The sequence below is a fragment of the Microplitis demolitor genome, chromosome 4 (genome assembly GCF_026212275.2).
Source record: "Microplitis demolitor isolate Queensland-Clemson2020A chromosome 4, iyMicDemo2.1a, whole genome shotgun sequence".
NCBI classification, from domain to species: Eukaryota; Metazoa; Arthropoda; class Insecta; order Hymenoptera; family Braconidae; genus Microplitis; species Microplitis demolitor.
Genome location: NC_068548.1, coordinates 13368287 through 13388448, shown reverse-complemented (window position 1 = coordinate 13388448; position 20162 = coordinate 13368287). Strand labels below are relative to the sequence as shown.

Here is a 20162-nt window from a genome sequence, read left to right as displayed (position 1 = left end):
CTAATCGCTAATTTGGAGTTATAAGCTGTCTATTCACACATACATTCATTCTAAAGACAATAGTTTTGCTAAGGTATTGTAAGAGAAGATCAAAGTACCAATTTTCCTTCTAATTTATAATTAAAAGAAAAAAAAATGTATAAATGATAGTAAGTCTATCCCTAATTAAAAGAAAAAACTGTTTTTAAGTGATTTAAACTCCAATCATTTCAAACCATCTTTCTTTATTAGAGCTAGGAGACTGCGAAAATATTTATTTTGAAAATAATTTTAGGGATCAGTCGGTAATTAAAATATTTTACTTGATATAAGGTACAGAGCCCAGTTATTGACACTGTCCCAGTTTTTGAAACTAACAACTTAATTTTAAATTAAAAAAAAGAAAAAATTGACTCGAAAAGTTGGATAAATTTGTTTTTAATTTTTAAAAAATCATCCTGTACCTAATTAATAGCAACAACAAAAATTAAATATCTTAATAAAAAAAAAAATTTTTAAGCCGGAAGTAGCTGTGGAAGCCATTTTTTAGTTACAGTGTAAGCAATTTACGAAAAGCGTTCCACAATTTAATATGTTATTATCAGGTAACTATAAAAATATAATAAAAAGTACATGGGTAGGTTAATAGTCAACTGTAATTTAATCTAATATATCAATGTATCATATTAAATAACATTATATTATTAACATGTAAGTGTCAATAACTAGGCTCAATTTTATGGATACGCCCTAGTTATAGACCCTCAAATTCAATCATGATTTTTAATATTAGTGATAATTTGTTTATTTACGTGAACATTTGTGTTAATATTTTATAACATAATTTTAATTGTTTATATATTAAAAAAAAAATTGTATTGTATTTATAATAAATATTTAATTTCTTTTTCAATCAATAATTTTAGTTTGATTAAACTTAATATCACGTAACCTAACAAATAATGAATCGTTTTTAAATATTAGTGTCAGAAACTACAGCCCAGGAAATGTTGAGTGTCAGAAACTAGATCTTTAAACATCACTTTTTGAAATATTAATTTAAATTATCAATTAGCTCCAAATAATTATTTTACGCTTATGACCTTATCTAAAAATTCTAAGCTTGTTTATGATATAAAATACTATTTATATATTTAAATTGAATTTTATATTAGTTATCATAGAATAACCTCAGCTGTCACTCTTAAATTGTCAGAAACTGGGCCCTTCACATTAAAATGCAGTCAACAATTTAGTTCTTAAGGTGTGTAATAATAATAATGATTAAGTAAATCCGTATGAGCATAAACTCTACAAACACTGCTAACATTTTTTAACAATTTGAAATGAGGTCAAGCTATCTATGTGAAAAGTATATACATTTTTTTAATTTTCACAACGTTCTTTAAATGGTATACATTGAAAATTCATGAAATAAAAATTTTTCGAATGCTAATTGAGAAAATAAACTAAAATATTTCAAAACTTTAATTATTTAAAAAAAAATGACAGCACATCTAGGTTAAAAACATTTTATCTTACACCGAAAAAATAAAACTTACTGTCATCGTCGTCAGAATCTTCAACCGTTAAGGATACATTTGGTACTTGAACCGGACAACTGAGATTCGGCTCAATTACTTCGATCACATTGACGTTATCACTCGAAGCCATTATCTATCAGAAATTGTTATAACTACTATCAATAATAATTCTTCGTAGAATCTTAGTAAAATTAAATCATAACATGTTCACCATCAATAGATACTACTATCACCGTTTATTGGATTTATAAACTGTGCCGATCACGATATCTTATATTATCGTTGTTAAAGAAAGAAAATAATCTATAACAGTCACCTAAAATCTGTATATTTTAACACACCCCTGTGTTATATGATAGAAAAGTATGTACTAAGCAAAAATCTTTTATTAAGAATCACGAAACAATCAATGTCCACCATTTTGTAGCAAAATTATTGAACAGAAACTAAAACAATAGTTTCTCTAATTTTTCATTTGATGACATAAATGAAAAATCATAAAGCCGGAACAAAACAAAATACTCTTAGAATAAAAAGCTAGTGAGCAGGATCCTTTCACAATTTTCGAAACAATGAAATTACAATGACACTCTTCATTTTTTGTTTTTCTTTTAAAGAGTTAAATTTAAACGATTTAAATAGTCTACTAGAACTAAAAGGTGGATTTAGAATAAGATATGAGATACGATAGGTGGGACCAAATTTCATCTACTCGATTGAACGGTTGACTTCGAACTTTTATGAAGTGTGATTCTCTACTAGATGGCACTGGGAAACGATCAAATAGCTCAGCAGGGTTGCCAGATAAGGCGACTTGGGATGGGGACACTTTGCCAACAAAATGGCTGCCTAGTCTGAAATTTACAAGGTTGGCGGCAGTGATAGTAAAGGGGAAAGGGGGGATATTACCAAAAATTCATAAAGGAGTTCACACATAGAGTCATAAGTAATAATTGGTGCCATTGGCGTAGCGTTTAGGAATAGTATAAATATCAAAGACAAGTACTATATTTAGATAAAGCAGATTTTACAAAATAGTCTGCAAGTTCATTAATAGATGGCATATTCATACTGAAAATTGGTTAGATAATAAATTTCTTAGACAACTTGTATGAAAATAGTAAGCATGCCGATTGGTTTACATAATGAAGGGAAGTGAATAGGAATGGGCGATATTGGTAAAAAATATCGACATCGGACTATCGATTGCTTCACTTTCTTATCATCGGACAATCGATGTTTCTAAAAAAAATATCGGAATATCGATGGTAAGAATAAGCGCGAAAATTTGAAAAATTATAGCTACAACCGATGTAAAAAGAAAAATCGGAGCTAGTATTTTTGATTTGAAATTATTATTGTTAAAAATGGATGATGTTGAGGGTAGCAGATATAAAAAAAATTTTATTTTTATATTTTTTAATAGATAAATTACTAAAAGACTACAAATTTAATAATGGTTAAGTTTACTTTAAGACATTTTACAATGAAAAATAGTTCGATTGTAACTTATAAATATAAAAATTAAAAATATGTACAAAAAAAAGTACGGATTTAGTTATAATCCCCATTCTTCACGACTTAAACTGCTTAAAAAAAGTAATTTGTTTAAATTACTTCCCGTTAGTCGATTACGGTCGGTATTCTTAATGTTTCCAGCTTCAGAAAAAAGCCGCTCACATGGAACAGATGTTCCAACGACACAAAAATATTTCATTGCCACTTCGTACAGATTAGGAAAAGATGGTTTCAATAACTGCCAATGTTTTAAAGGATCTTTAGATCTATTAATAATCGGTTGAGTAATGTATTGTTTCAATTCAAACGACAATCCATCCGTCGTGTGAACTTTTGCTTTTGTTTTGATTACAAGTTCATCATGGTACCGCCAAATGTTATCTTCATTCAACTCTTCTTCAAATTTCATTTCGGTTGAAACTGATTTAGATCCAGAACTTTGTGAAAAATTTGTCTTCATTTGTTTATTTATTAATTCTATAGCGTTCGCAGCAGTAATCGCACTCTGGAAATGTAATTTTTTATAACGAGGATCTAATATAGTTGCAATACTCAGTATTTTAAATGATTCGATATCATTAAATTGTTTATCAAGAGAAGCAGATAGGTGAGCTTTGAATGCTACTCCTTCTTGCGTTTTTGGCTTAGATAATTTGATTTCTTTTTTTATAATTGCAATGCTCGGAATAATCATGCTGCATGTTAAATAAGAATCGCCACTTATTTTAGATATTATAATCATTACAGGTTTCATCGAATTAACAAGATCCTTTAAAATGTTTGTTTCTTCATGACTTAATAATGGAGGTGGATGACTGCACTTGGAAGTTACGGGGTAAACATAGTTTTCCAAAAGTAAGAACCGTTGACGCATATCATAGGTCGAGTTCCACCGCGTTTCAACACTTTGGATAAATTTTAGAGCAGTACTATTAGTTTTCCCGTCACGTTTTTGACGTCTCAGCAACTCATCCGAAGCAGGACCACTTTTTCTCGTAACGGTCACAATACGCTTCACTTTGTCAATGATTTCTTGAACATTTGACATTTTTAATACAGCTGCAGGAATCACATGAGACAGGCGATGAGCAAAGCATGGAAGTCGTCTATCCTTTTCAGGTTCAAAGACTGTATTAATTGATTTTATCATATTCGGCGTGCTGTCACTTGTCATTGCTACTATTTTGTTCATGTTTAAATTATAATTTTTAATAATCGTTTTTAAAGCGTTTGCTATATTTTTAGCAGTATGAGCGGAATCCAATAACTCAACACAAAGATTTGTGCTTTGTACTTTTAGATTGTTTGCAGATAAATAATGGACAGTTACACCAAGGTAGCTCGTCTGGGAAATATCAGTCCAGATGTCAGATGTTAGTGAATAAAACGGGCATTTATCTATATTACTCATAACTTTTAATTTCAGGACATCATATTTATCGTTCATTAATTTGGTAATGGTTTTACGGCAAGGCATAGTGTACCGAGGTCTTGCGGTTTTTACAAATTGCCTTAATCCCGGCTTTTCAACGGAGCAAAGTGGCATATAATCAACCGTTATCATGTTTAAAAGCGAATTGGTCAATTTTTCAGCTTCTATACCTCCGTCTGTAATATAAAATTAGTATAAATTATTATTTTCATCGAAAGCAAATATAGAAACTAAAATTTACAAATTTTACCTGCATACGAATTTGCCCTTTCATACAACTCCAGAACAGGATTCCTCTGGAAACAAAAAAAAAGGATTAATGAAATGTTAAATTCGTTAACTAATTCAGTGTATAAGACTTTCTACATACCGACATTTCAGTTTGAGTCTTCAATTTTTTACGTTCAACAGTAGAGCTGGAGGGCTCTTCAACTGCTGCAGCAGTACGTTTCTTGATGTTTACTTGCATATCAACTGGAATAAACATTTTGTGTTTGGAATTAAGATGACTGCGTAGATTTGTCGTATTTCCTGAAGTTTTTATCATACTCTGGCAAAATTTACAACGTGCCAAGTTTGGATTGATTGGAGTAAAATACTCCCAAGTTTTACTTTTATTTTTCGAACTATAGAGAGCGAAAAAAAAATATATTTAATATATAATATAATATAATATAAATTTATATGCCGTGAACTATAGTAGATAATAATAAAATAATTGATATAATGAAATAAAAATAAAAGGATGACATACGTTACTGAATTACCAGAATTAGAAGTCGATAAATTATTAACTAGGAGAAAATAAACAATCAAAAAATTAATTTTGAATCAATATTTAATAATAGCATCAAATGTATTAGAGCAAAATAAAACAGTTACCAAAGTTATTGGAAGGTAATTTTTGGGAGGCTTGTTCAGAATGTGCATATAATAAATGTGCGCTGAATGACGTAGTCATTTCAGGATGAATAGGCTGAGTTAATGTATGATTAGGACCTGATTCTAATTTTTTAGAGGAACTTAGCGTTTTAGGTGAAGAATATTTATTCTCACTATTAGGATTCGATTCAGGTGGATAGTTCAGAAGATCACTGGGAAAAGAGAATAGGAAAGTGATGATTAAATAAACCCACAAAAAAATAAGAACATATTCTGAAATTATTTTTGAAATATACATACTAATCTACATCATCGATGGATCTCCATATGCATTCAATAATCTTATCGGGGAAAATGGATATTTTACATGAATCAACCAGTTCTTTTACGAAGTTGTAGGCATATTTATCGCTATCTAAAAATATAAAAGATATTAATAATCATTAGACTAACGAATTTACACATCACTTGGTAAAAACTTTAATTGAATCCTATTAACAATAAAATTTTGATTATTTTCTCAATGAAATGAATTGCATTTGATGAAAAGATAGTTGAATTAAATTGTTTTTTAATAAAATTTAATCAAAATTTCAGGCAGGAATAACAACTACCATTATCAATATTATTTATTATTTAATACATACTCTTCAGTTTTACATAGTCAGATGTTATTAAACTAGATATTTGAAATGCATCAGCGTCTGGTTGATTGATTTTAAACCACATAGAAAATATTCGAGCATCCTCTTCTTCTAGAGAAAAACCAGAAAAATAATTAAAATCGATTACGTATAAATTAAATTTATGGTAATAAATAATTAATTAAGTTTTTTAAAATGATAGTGAAGCATTTTTGAACTTGAATAGAAAGGAAAGGTTTTACCAGCACTTACCAATGATACCATTGTCATCCATTATTTGATGGTTTGCCGGTTAATCAATATACCGGTTAAATAATATAACAACTATTAAATTTGAATTTAATAGATTGGCAAATAATAATTTTTTTGTATGTACTTAAGTAAGATAAGAACAATTAAAATGTAAAATGGATTTTTATACGCTGTTTTTATTTGCAGTCAACTGTCAATTTAAATTTGAAATTAAAACCGTTAAAATTTACTATATTGTGTATAGTATTGTATAGTCAAATATAGTATAGAAAACTATACCTGTTGGTACTAAATTCAACTCGCAATATTCGATCCATCGAATCGAACCATATTGGCGCGAAAAATATCATTATAGTTTAAATAATACATAAAATTCAGTTTCGATTTGTATTTCTTTCAATATTTATTTATTGGCAGCATTAAAATATTGAGATGTTTGCTGAATGCCGAGTGGAAGGTGCTATATCGAAGTCTTGACGGGGTTGATTTTATTCCAATAATTTAATATTTCAATGTATTTAATTCTTTGTTAATAAAAAAAAGATTCAACTAAAAATGAACCAATTACAAGACTTTTTTACATTTTATTAATTTTCAAATTTGCCACCAAATGAGCTATATCGGTAACCTAGCTTTCTTCTGACTTTCCGATATCGATAGTCCAATATTTTCCATCGACTATCGATGTTTACTTAAAAAAATATCGATATTCGAAATATCGATGAATATCGCGCATCCCTAGAAGTGAATCTTTTAATATTATTATTTATAATAGTAATAAACAATCCTACCAAAAACAGATTCTCTGTAAAACATCGCGCCAAGTACACGTTTAAAATTTTTTACAAATAAGAAAAAATTATTTTTTACAAAAAAAATAAATCAAATCGAAAAAATACCAAGTACTTAAAATCCTACCAAAAACAGATTCTCTGTATAAAGTCGCGCTAAGTATAGGTTTAAAATTTTTTAAAAGTAAAGAAAAAAAATTTTTTTTTACAAAAAAAAAGTCAAATCGAAAAAATACCAAAAGTACCTAGTATGATGCAAAATCATAACAAACATTTTCATGAAATTTAAAAAAAAAATTGTATAACAAAATTTCAATGTACTTGGTGTGCGTTACTACATGTACTCAAGCAAAATTAATTTCTAATAAAATCAAACATGTTTTTTTTTACTCTTTTGTAAGCACACCAAGTACATTGAAATTTTGTTATACAATTTTTTTTTTGAAATTTTATGAAAATGTTTGTTATGATTTTGCATCATACTAGGTACTTTTGGTATTTTCTCGATTTGACTTTTTTTTTGTAAAAAATAATTTTTTTTTTACTTTTAAAAAATTTTAAACCTGTACTTAGCGCGACTTTATACAGAGAATCTGTTTTTGGTAGGATTTTAAGTACTTGGTATTTTTTCGATTTGATTTATTTTTTTTGTAAAAAATAATTTTTTCTTATTTGTAAAAAATTTTAAACGTGTACTTGGCGCAATGTTTTACAGAGAATCTGTTTTTGGTAGGATTTGTTTTCTTTTTGTCGTGTTGATTGTGAATAGTTTTAATGCATACTATTAAAAATCGACTTCCAAACTAAACTCAAAAAATTCGTCTTAAAGTAATGCGTAGTCGTGATATATAACACGTGAGGGTATACTGTTTATAGTATTATTTTTTAGAAACAATATAATAGTACTAACTAATAATTTAGTACTGCCAAACATTATAACCTGCTTGATCTATTTTTATAAGACAAATAGTTGCAGTTATTTAACGACAGTCTCCATTAAAATTAACGTCAAATATATTCATCAACGTCAGGCTTTTCTGTTAATAATTTTAAATATCAAATGGTTTAGTGGTTTGACCCCTCTTCCAGCATCTTTCATCTATTACAACTAGCAAGTGGTGCGAAGTACTTATCCTCCCTCTCCTTTGACCCAAGGGTATGCTTTTCTTTTTTTTCAGAATTTCCATGGACATATATATATATATATATATATATATATATATATATATATATATATATATATATATATATATATATATGCACTAGCTATTGCTTGCGCGCTTCGGTTGACACGTCGTAATGTTGGATGAGTCTTTATTTTTTATTTATTATTGACATCGACATCTTAACATTTACCGTTTAAATATTCGTAAATATACTTATTCTCTTGCACTTTTCTAAGGAAAAAAAAAATTGTAAGTGGTTTTGAAAATTTTTAGAATCATCTGATGTGTCATTAGTTGGTAGTCTATAATAATGACTTAATTAGAGAAAATTATGCGTATTTTCGACGCAAGTAGTAAGTAAAAACATTTCAATTGATCTACATATATATATTCGGTGTACAAATTAGTTCGGTCCGTTTTAAAAAGATGGCTCTGGCTGTCATGAATGTGTAGCTGTTAGGGGGTACTACACTATATATTAATTAGATCTCGGCAATTAATCAGAAAATATATTTATTTGCTTAGAATACAATAGAACTAGTCACTTATATTAAATGTAGGTACACTTATTCGTATATCACTCTCTTATTAATGTACTAAAGATGATTGCTGCCAAAGCTGTAGCGTCACGGAAGGCGGGAGCGTTATCTCCTTGTTTTTGTTTTGGTATGATATCTGCTGGTTCCGTGAGTTGGCGCTTCGGGTGGTTTGATTGCACTTCTGGTCGCTGGTGGCGTGGCCGAGCCGGTCGGACCGCCACAATCACTCCCCCCTGAGTGACTTTCAGCGGGAATTTTGAAAGTCACGACACGAGAGTAAGTTCGTTTAGGAGGGTCCATCGTCGTTCCCCAGTGGTGTGGATGGACTGGGTCAGGCGTTGCCGATGTGTCATCTTCTTCATTGAGATCATTATCAGTCTTGTTGTTATAATGAGGCTTTAACCTGTCTATGGACACGTTTTTTTCTTGGCCGTCGACGGCTATTGTGTACAGTCTGTCGGTGAGTCGCTTAACAACTTTATATGGGCCTTGGTAGGGCGGTTCCAGAGGGGCCTTTGTGTGGTCACTTCGTAACCAGACGTGTGAACAGGTGTCCAGGTCTTTCAGTACGAATATTCGTGCTTTCGTGTGGTGAGCCGTCGGTGTAGGATGAATACCTCGCATGAATTCCCTGTGTTTTTCAACAAATATTTGAGGATCTGGAGGTAGATCTGCGGTGATGAAGAATTCCCCAGGTATTCTCAGGCATGTGCCATATAGCATCTCTGCCGGTGTGGCCTGTATGTCTTCTTTGAAAGACGTTCGAAGTCCCAGTAGAACAGTGGGTAGAATCTCGATCCAGGGTTGAGGTGAACACATCAGCGCTGTTTTCAGGGTGCGATGCATGCGTTCAACGATACCGTTGGACTGCGGGTGATATGCAGTCGTCCGAGTTTTTGTTGTTCCGATTAGTCTAACGAGGGCTTGGAAGAGCGCGGATTCGAACTGGGTTCCTTGATCCGAGGTAATGGTGATTGGTGATCCAAAACGAGCAATCCAGTGGTTAAAAAGCTCAGTTGCTACCGTGTCAGCCGTCATGTCCATCATGGTCACTGCTTCCGGCCATCTGGAAAATCGATCGACCATGGTGAGGCAATACTGGTAACCTTTGACATTTGGTAGCGTGATGATATCGATGTGCACGTGGTTGAACCTCGAGTCAGGTACGTCGATGTGGTTTGGTTGAAGTCGGGTGTGCCGGTGAATTTTCGACTGTTGGCATGCTGTGCATTCGCGTGACCACTGTATGGCGTCTTTGCGAATACCAGGCCATGCAAATTTTTCCCTCAGTAGTCTTGAGGTTGTTCTGCCACTGGGATGGGCTGGTCCATGGATAATGTTGAACGCTGTCTTGCGTAGGGAAGCTGGAATGTATGGTTTTACGCGATCGTTGGAGATGTTGCAGTAAATCTTGACGCCGTTTTCAAACTCGAGTTCCTGGAGCAGTAACGACGTTGAATGTGCGACTATGTCTCTCAGTTCTTCGTCATTGAGCTGTTCATTGCGTATTTGTTCAGGGTTAAGCACCGTAGGCATGTTGATCGAGTGAATGCGTGATAGCGCATCAGCGACTATGTTGTCTTCTCCTTTTATGTATTTAATTTCAGTGGCGTACTGAGAGATGTAGTCCAGTTGTCTCAGCTGGCGTTCCGAGGCCTTCTCGTGTTTCATATTCAGAGCAAAAGTGAGTGGTTTGTGGTCTGTGATGATAGTTACGTGGTTGCAATCAAGGAGTTGCTGAAAGAACTTGATCGATGCGAAGATAGCAAGTAGCTTGCGGTCGTAGGTGCTGTATCGCTGTTCAGTTGGAGTCAGCTTTCGTGAGAAGAATCCTAGAGGTTCCCAATTGTTGTTGACGCGTTGCTCCAATTTAGCACCAATGGCTGCTGATGAAGCGTCCGTTGTAAGTGCGAGGCAGGCACCAGGTGATGGGTATGAGAGTAGCGTGGCATCGGCTAATTTTTTCTTGCAGTCTTCAAATGCCTTTTCTGCTTGAGGGGTCCACGGTATCTTGGACTTGTCTTTTTTTATCGATTGCTTGAGAAAACTGTTCAGAGGTAACTGGCTTTGCGCAGCTTGTGGTACGAAGCGTCTATAGTAATTTATCATGCCGAGAAAACGTCTGAGTTCTTCGACGGTTTCGGGTCTTTTGTAGTTTAGAATAGCAGAGACGCGTTCCTCAATTGGAGAGTAACTTTGTGAGTTGATAGTGAATCCGAGAAAGTTGATTTCAGACTGGCCGAAAGCGCATTTGTCGTTGTTGATGCGGAGTGAGTGACTTTTTAATCGTTGGAAGACCGTTTCCAGGTGCTTGAGATGCTCTTCTTCGTTCTCTGACATGATGAGGATGTCATCTATGTAGACAAAGACGAAGTCAAGGTCGCGGAAGATTGAGTCCATGAAGCGTTGGAAGGATTGAGTAGCATTTTTGAGACCGAAGGGCATGACGACATATTCAAAGAGCCCCCATGGGGTGATTATTGCTGTTTTTTGTATGTCGTCTGAATGCATGGGTAGTTGAAGATATGTCCCGTCGAGGTCGATCTTTGAGTAGATCTTTTTGCCGTGTAGACGTTGAAACAGGTCTTGAATAAATGGTGGTGGGTACATGTCTTTTTCAGTGCTCGCATTCAAGCTTCGATAGTCGCCGCACATTCTCCAAGTGTCATTTTTCTTCTTTGCCATGTGAATCGGGCTGGCATATGGACTGTTTGAAGGTCGGATGATGCCTCTGTCCAGCATGTCTGCGATTTGGGCTTTTGCCGCTTCAGCTTTTTCGCCACCGAGCTTTCGCGCGCGTGCTGCAGTTGGCGGTCCTCTGGTAATTATTCGATGAGCATACGAAATGTTGTTGAGGTTGGGTTTGCTGATCGGCTTCGTAATCTCTATGTATTTTTGAAGCAGATTCGCATAGATGACTGGAAGTCTTGAATCTATTGTTGAGACGTTATAAGTTTTTGCAGCGAGTGTACTGCCTTTTGTTGATGAAGACGTGAGCGGGTCGATGAGACGCTGATTCTTCAAGTCAATCAATAGGTTGTGATGAGTAAGCAAGTCAGCTCCGATGATAGCTGTTTGCACGTCAGCGATGATGAAAGACCATTTGAAGGGCCTGCGCAGGTTTAGATCTAGCTCGACTGTTTTTTGTTCCATAGGTGCTGATGGCCGAGGAGTTTGCAGCGAACAGAGTGAGTGGATTTTTTTCGAGTTTGGAGCTTATGGAGCTTGCAGGAATGATGGAGACTATTGAACCGGAATCGACTAAAAATTTTTGGTTGGTTTTGTAGTCGTATACGTGGAGACGTAGTTCGTGGGGCGGTAGTTTGTTGTCGCTGTCACTGACTGCCCCGATGTTAGACAGCGGTTCTAGTTTCCCTGGTTGTTGGGCACGATGGGGTTGAATTTGCAAGGCTGGATACATTTGCATGCGTCAATACCCCATCGGCTGTGATAATAGCAATACCCGTTGCGATTGGGTGTGATGGACCTGGCCCTGGAGTGATGTCCTCGGTTGTTTTGATTTACTCTCGAGGTTTGTTGCGTCAGATTGTTTATCAGAAGTAGCTGCTGCTGTAGCTGTTGTTGTAAGTTGCTGATATCCTGTTGGCAGTTTTTCGTCGTTAGTCTAAGATCCAGCAATTGTTGCTCGAGATGAGTCTGTCCTGTAGAGGGTGAATGATCTTTGTTGTGAACTGCGTAGACCGAGCTGTTGCCCATGTTGAGCACGAGGCGGTCTGCCATCTCCGCCAGGCTCTTGAGGTCATTGAGGTTCGGTGAAACCAGGAGATATGGACGTACCGTAGCTGGAAGACGCTCTTTCCAGAGCTGGCGCATCGCCTCGTCGTCAATTGATCCTCTGGCCAGTTCGCGCATTTCTCGGAGGAGCTGTGAGGGTCTCCTGTCACCCAGTGTCATGTCTCTCAAGAGCTTGTGAAGCTGTGTTTGTCTAGAATCAGAGAAACGGCTGAGTATGGCGTTTTTAAGTGAAGGATACTTATCTTGAGGTGGTGGATTGCTGATGATGTCCCAGAGCTGCTTCGAGATGCTGATTGGGAGGGCTTTCAATGTTTGACTGTACTTTTGGTTGTCGCTTGTGATGCGGTTCGCGGTGAAGTCTGCTTCAGCGATGGCAAACCACACTTCAGGTGTGTCCGCAGAAAACTGTGGCAGGTTGAGGTTGACTGCATAGACTTGTTGGTGTGGCGCTTATTGTATGACAGGTACCATCCCTGGTTGTGGAATGTTTGAACCGTTGTTGTTGTTGTTGTTTTGCTGTTGTTGATTTCCCGCGTTGAGGTTGGCCTGTTGGAACGCTTGTAGGGTACCTGGTGGTGGCACGCTGCCGAATTCGCCGAGCAAAGCGTACGGATCAGATGACGAGTTTGCATCCGTTTGGTCATTCATCGTGTCTACCATTTTATTTTGTTTGGTAGGAGTTCTTAGCATGAGTTAAGATTTTGCAGGTTGGTTCGCGCCAATTTTGCTAGGTTCACGCTGAGGCGTCGGTAGATATTTTGCTGTTTAATGCCGAGATCACGTCGGGGTCACCAATTATGTAGCTGTTAGGGGGTACTACACTATATATTAATTAGATCTCGGCAATTAATCAGAAAATATATTTATTTGCTTAGAATACAATAGAACTAGTCACTTATATTAAATGTAGGTACACTTATTCGTATATCACTCTCTTATTAATGTACTAAAGATGATTGCTGCCAAAGCTGTAGCGTCACGGAAGGCGGGAGCGTTATCTCCTTGTTTTTGTTTTGGTATGATATCTGCTGGTTCCGTGAGTTGGCGCTTCAGGTGGTTTGATTGCACTTCTGGTCGCTGATGGCGTGGCCGAGCCGGTCGGACCGCCACAAATGTTTTATTGTGACAGTTGATCTCGATGGTTTCAGAGAGGTTAGACATCTGTCAATAACATTCCGTTCCCATCACTTCGAATTTCGTAAAAGAACTTGTTTTTAATTTTTTTGAATATGTCAAATTTTGTGGTAACTAAGCAGCATCTGCGGGAGGTTTTAATTTTTTGCTTTAATTGGAAGAAAAGTGCAGCGGAAGCGCATCGAATGCTTGTGGAAGTTTATGGTAATAATGCTCCAACTGATAAATCATGTAGGGAATAGTTCCGACGTTTTAAGGATGGTGATTTCAGCGTTGAAGATAAGCCTAGACTCGGACAACCAAAAAAATTCGAGGACGAAGAATTGGAGGCATTACTCGATGAAGATCGAAGTCAAACACAAGAAGAGCTTGCAGATAGTTTAGGAGTGACTCAACAAGCAGTTTCTGTACGATTAAAGTCCATCGGAATGATCCAAAAACAGGGATACTGGGTTCCTCATGAATTGAAACCAAGAGACGTTGAAAAGCGATTTTTCACTTGTGAGCAGTTGATCCAAAGGCAAAAAAGAAAGGGTTTTTTTACATCGAATTGTTACTGGAGATGAGAAATGGATATTCTACGATAATCCCAAGAAGAAAAAATACTACGATAAGCCTGGTGAATCGTTACCATCGACCTCGACATCAACAGAAAAGCGAAATTTGAGTTCAAAAGTCATGCTGTGTATTTGGTGGGACCAAAAAGGTGTTGCGTACTATGAGTTGCTACAACCTGGCGAATCTATTACGGGCGATCGGTATAGGTTACCATTAATTCGATTGAGCCGTGCATTACGTGAAAAGCGGCCGGAATACGAACAAAGACATGATAAAGTTATTCTTTTGCACGACGACGCTCAACCTCATGTCGCAAACGTCGTCAAAAAATATTTAGAAACACTCTAGTGGGATATTTTACCACACCCGCCGTATTCTCCGGACCTTGCTCCTTCGGATTACTGGTTATTCCGACAGATGCAGCACGACTTGGCACGTCACCGGTTCACTTCTTTTGCAAAAATAGAAAATTGAATCAGAAGTTGGATTGCCTCGAAAGACGAATCATTTTTTCGAGATGGAATTCGAAAATTGCCTGAGAGATGGGAAAAAGTAGTAATCAACGATGGACAATACTTTGATTAATCTATTAATTTATTTAGATTTAAAAATAAATATATTTTTAACAACAAAAAACGGACCGTAATAATTTGTACACCCAATATATATATATATATATATATATATATATATATATATATATATATATATATATATATATAGCACTAAATTGCCTGATTTTGGTACTGTCTAGCGGATATAACTATATATACAACGAAAGGGTTTAAAATTTTTACGTAAATATTTACTGCAAGTTGTTTCCAACGTTCGTAGAAAGTTGACGATAATCTACTACCGCAACCTGTCACCAACTTTCTGAGAAAATTGAAGGCAACTTTTCGTCAATCCTGTCAACTAAGGGAATGCCAGCTATTGGCATACATTGGAACAGTATTTGCGGCCAACTTGATAGCAAGTTGCAACAGTTGGTTGCCACTAGCTCGCTTCCAAATTGATTATCAGAAATCGCTTAATGAAGTTGTATATTTGAGCTCCAACTTAACTCCTCATTATAAACCAACTCAATATAAACCGATCCAATTTATTTCAATTGCAATCGTTTGTTGGTCGTTTGTCGATCAATGTTAACCTATCAAAGTTGTTTGAGGGTTAATTGCTTAATTATGAAAAAGTAAATAAAAATTAACCTTTAATTTTTTTCATTGAACCCCTCTATTTCGATATTTTTTTTATTTTTTTATTTAAATTGCTAGGAAACCGTTTGTCGGTGATTGTTAGTGAAATCAAATAAAACAGTAATTTATTTATAACAAAAATGTAATAAAACTAGAATTTCCATTAGTAGTCTTCAATAAATAATATTTTTTTTTTTTGTATAATGATATTTTGTTTTTGTATAATGATATTAAATCTTCCGTTAAAAAATTAACTTAAAAAATAATTATTTGTTTCCATTGATTAAAAACCTGATTTCCAAATTTCGCCAATAAGGTATTGACAGGTAGCGCCACAATGTTGGTAGATGTACGAAATTACCCTAAAAACCACTTTAGATTAAAACTGACAGTAATTTGACAATTGAAATCATCAAAATGTGCTGCCTGAATTGGCCGACAATTTGATAGCAAAACTTGAAAATAAAATTAGCAGTTAATTTTTTTTTTAATGTAGAAGTTACTTTTTTTTACTAGAAAAAAACCCTAATAAAAGTTCCCATGTAATTTTTGTCAAATGTCTGTCAAATTCGGGCTTTCCCGTTTTTGACGATAATTCGTATACGACTTTCAAAATGAATTTGCATTCGAATTCGGGTAGTAAATTTACGTCAAATTGTATAGCAAATTGTATGCAAATTCTCGTCAAAAACGGAATAGCCCGAAGTTGACAGACATTTGAGAACAATTTCATAAGAACTGTTATGTCCTGGGAGGTTACTAGGATCGGAGCTGACGCCACCTCCTGGACAGTGGGCAGTTCGTTGTCACGCGGGACCAAATTTTGAATTTGAAAACAGTGGATAAATTTATTGTTTACTACGATGATGATGATTATGATTGTTATTTAATGAAATAATTAAACTATGATTAAGGATAGATGTAATTGATAAAATAACTTTTATCTGAAGACTGAATTTTATTATAAAGTATGGATAAAACTTGATCAGTAATAACAGTTGTATTCGTAAAGAGTTCTCGGAGAGAAGTGAAGTTACATCAGACGGCAGAGAGATCTCGGACATTCACTCTCCAACTTCTCCCCACTACTCTCATGTTCACACTCATGCTTATATGTATATATTCTTATATATCTATGTTCTTTACTAAATATTATACTTATACATTTATACTTTCTACTAATTCAAATTTAGGATATAAGCTTACACATATACGTTCTTCACTTTATCCATTCTACAACTTCTTATTATTTATTCTATTTATATGTACTTAGATACAATCTTCCAGTTAAATATTCTAGGCTATCAGAGGTGTATTCCTCCATAATTATTCTATATTTAATTATTTAGTACGATTGACATTACTATTTATTGTGAAACATTATTATAATTAATATAATGCTATATTTCTATATTTTCTTTAATTTATTTATTATACGCGTCACTCTTTATTTAATATTAACAGTAATAGTTAAATTCTGGTAAGACATGGTTTTCATTAGTAAGTAACATTTATTAATTATATATTTTCTTTTCTTACTTGTTGATAGAATATGTATTTGTTTATAACCATATTGACGGTTAACTTTAGAACAAGGACCTATTCATGATTTTTATGCGTATGTTTTGTTTAGGTTTTAAGTATCGGATGACAGGAAACGTTCCAAGACCACTCAACCTGTATTTATATTTCTCTGAATACAAAATAAAGGTTTATCTATCTATTTATTTAAACTTTCTTATAATAAAAATATATAATTTAATGAGTATGTGCCACGACGATTTATCATTTAAATTATTGACTCAATATTGTTAAGACGCAATAAGTGTTGTAAGAAATTAATATATAATTTCAAATGGAATTTAAATGCGCGCTTCTTATATATCTCAAGTTTACTAATTAATTAACAGGTGGAGGCACCTGAGGCTGTTGAGGACATAACAGAACTTTCCCTAGGGTTTTTTTCTAGCCAAAAAAAGTAACCTCTAAATAAAAAAAAAAATTAACCGCTAATTTTTTTTTTCAACTTTTGCTATCAAATTGTCGGCCAATTCAGGCAGCACATTTTGATAATTTCAACTGTCAAATTACTGTCGATTTCAATCTGGAGTGACTGCTAGGGCAGTTACGGCAGACGTCAACTAACTCTAATAGCACAATTTGCTTGAGCAAAAGTTTACTGTACAAAAGTTTCGTTAAATTTTTCCTCAAATTTCCGTCAACTTTGGACTTTTCCATTTTTTACGACAAGTTGTATGCAACTTACTATTGAATTTGACGTAAATTTACTGTCCGAATTTGAATGCAAATTCACTTCAAAAGTTGACTAGAAAAAAGTTGTCTTTAATTTTCAGGCAAATTTTATGTCAATTTATCGTTAATTTGACTTGAAAAATTGTTAAGTATATTTTTACGCTCAAATTGTAGACAATTTTACGTATCAATTTGCATGCCTTCTGAAATGGTAAGAATGAACATTATCGACCATTTTTTTTCGGACAAATTTATCTTAAAATTGAAGAAAAATTAACCGCAAATTTTTATTTTCAACTTTTGCTGTGATATTGTCTGCAGATTCAGGCAGCAGATTTCAGGTAATTTCAACATCAAATTACTATCAATTTCAATGCTATTAGGGTAAGTTTAGTAATTCCAGGTATTGGCCGTGCTTAGCTGAATTAAGTCCTCTGTGAATTAAGTTAAGATTTAGCATAGTAGAAGAAAAGCATACTTATTAGACTAAATCTTAACTAAATCTTATTAGGCACACGTATAGGATTTAGTTCGGCCAAATACGGCCATTAATGACAACATCTGTACCTATCATCGCGGTAAATGACACGGTTTTGGTACCACCTTTAAAAGCCACACTCTAAATATAATTGCTTAGCAAGTTCTGCAGTGGAACATTTACGGGTAACTTAACAATAAGTTTCTGGGAAGTCATGGCTGGATAATACTTGCGTGCAAATTGATGCAAATCAACTACCGTCTGAACGTAATTTGACAGAAAAACTTGCCATCAATTTGAAGTGAAACTTACAGTCAACTTAACGTCATTGTCTGACAGTAACACTTGGTCGAATTGAACTCAAGTTACAGACAATTTACTGTCAACTTGAAGGTAACTGTTTGCTCTCTAACACTTTTCCTTCGAATTGGCTAATACGGCAGTAGCTTGAAGTTAACTCACGGTTGGAGGCTATCAGGGACCTGGCGAATATAACTAGAGAGAACATACAACATTCAAAATTTTTTAGCAATTCACAAATTATATTTCCTAAATGAAAGGTATTATTTGACGTAAAATTTAGTTTTAGTCAATAATAATAACTTAATTAGAGATAATCATACGGATTTTCAACGCAATCACTAAGTAAACATTATACTTTAATTGATCACTACATAAATATATATACATAGCACTAATTAAAAAGTTGTTGTCAATTAAATGTGACCAAATTGGTGACTACTTTCCGCTTTTGGAAGAGTTCCTATAAGTTGTTATCAAGTTTCTTATAACTTGGCAACCAGTTGCGGCTAATTTAAGGAAATGCCAATTTCTGCGGTCAACTTGATGACAAGTTGCGGCAATAGATTGTCGTTAGCTTGCTGACAGCTTGGCTATCAAGGTTGATACTTCTTAGCGAATAGAACTACACCATAAGGACGTTAAACTAGGTTTTACATAATCGTCAAAGTTTTTTTTGCAACTATATACAAGCATTCCTAACAGCACAGTTTGCTTTAGCAAAAGTTTACTTATAAAATTTCCCTTAAATTTTTCATAAAATTTATGATTATGAAACGAATTTATTTATGCTCATAAAAAATTTGCATACGAAACTATAGTAAAAAAATACAGACTGAAGCACCGCTGGTGGCGAAAAAACAAATCACTGCTACAGAAAAATTTCAATATTTACTGAATCATGGCATTTCTTACAACTTTTTATTCTCTGGCAGTGCCCTTTTCGCATGAAAAAATTTGTAAAAGGATTAAAAATGGGGGTACTATAGTAAATGCTGGCCTAATTTAATTATTTAAATTAGTTGTCGTAACTAAAATTGGTAAAGTTTCATAATTTTCTGACGAACAATCAATCATCTTTCGATTGCAAAAGGAATTTTCTAGATATTTTGTTTTTTAAAAAAGTTTTTAAAAATTGGAGCTAAATACCGTTCTGTCTACGGTATAGAGACACGGTAGGCTAGCGCCAAGACACTTCACACATATACATGTGTCCGAACGTGTACTTAGCGCGAGACACTACCGTGTCTCCTGATTACAACCGATGTAAACTCTTATGATATAATTTTTATAATTCTATAAATATAGTACAATAATATATTTAATCAGCATCTGAGTGAGAAATTGTACGATAGTGCTATGATTATAAAAAAATTATCTTGTAACCAATTATAATAAAAAAGTTTAGTACAGGTAAATAATATTATAATTATTTATAGAATTTTAAATGCATTTTATCAAAAATATTCCAAATACAGATTAATTAAATTAATATGCAATATAATGATTGATAAGTTTACTTTTGGTTTTCGATTTAAATATTTTTTGATTTTATTATTTTCTTGACATTAAAAAAGAATCGATTTGATTTCGCTATAGGTTTTGTTAGGCTTAAAAAATTGAATAATTTTTATAATTTCTGTATTCTGCTTCTTATTGTTATAATTTAATTACCCGGCGAAATGTAAGAACAAAACTTTCGTATAGAAACCTTTTAGGTTACTTTATACTATTAACGTT

The 20162-nt window shown here is 33.9% G+C and overlaps 3 protein-coding genes across 10 annotated transcripts in view; all 3 read right to left on the bottom strand.

The window, feature by feature from the left end:
- Window positions 1-2267, bottom strand: part of LOC103579907 (phosphatidylinositol 4-phosphate 5-kinase type-1 alpha) — a 228798-nt gene extending 226531 nt beyond the window's left edge. For all 4 annotated transcript variants that reach the window (XM_053738618.1, XM_053738619.1, XM_053738620.1 and 1 more), the window contains exons 1-2: window positions 1735-2267; window positions 1542-1656 (exon numbers count right to left, since the gene is read on the bottom strand). In XM_053738618.1, the coding sequence (XP_053594593.1) occupies window positions 1542-1656; window positions 1735-1737 (118 nt within the window). In that variant the 5' untranslated portion in view covers window positions 1738-2267. The remainder of the gene's footprint in view (window positions 1-1541; window positions 1657-1734) is intronic.
- An 812-nt stretch (window positions 2268-3079) lies between these two features.
- The window catches only part of LOC103579909 (E3 SUMO-protein ligase ZBED1), a 147470-nt gene continuing 130387 nt past the window's right edge, over window positions 3080-20162 (bottom strand). For 2 of the 5 annotated variants that reach the window (XM_053738595.1, XM_053738597.1), the window contains exons 2-6: window positions 6003-6110; window positions 5656-5770; window positions 4844-5099; window positions 4724-4769; window positions 3080-4649 (exon numbers count right to left, since the gene is read on the bottom strand). In XM_053738595.1, the coding sequence (XP_053594570.1) occupies window positions 3082-4649; window positions 4724-4769; window positions 4844-5099; window positions 5656-5770; window positions 6003-6084 (2067 nt within the window). In that variant the 5' untranslated portion in view covers window positions 6085-6110 and the 3' untranslated portion in view covers window positions 3080-3081. Of the gene's footprint in view, window positions 4650-4723; window positions 4770-4843; window positions 5100-5227; window positions 5268-5655; window positions 5771-6002; window positions 6111-6251; window positions 6281-20162 lie in introns of those variants that run through there. The other 3 variants (XM_053738594.1, XM_053738596.1, XM_053738598.1) reach the window with 3 other exon arrangements.
- LOC103579908 (uncharacterized) lies at window positions 12114-13163 on the bottom strand. The gene is made up of 2 exons (XM_053737914.1): window positions 12972-13163; window positions 12114-12908 (listed from the first exon to the last, which is right to left on the bottom strand). The coding sequence occupies exons 1-2, from the start codon at window positions 13161-13163 to the stop codon at window positions 12114-12116; spliced, it is 987 nt and encodes a 328-aa protein (XP_053593889.1).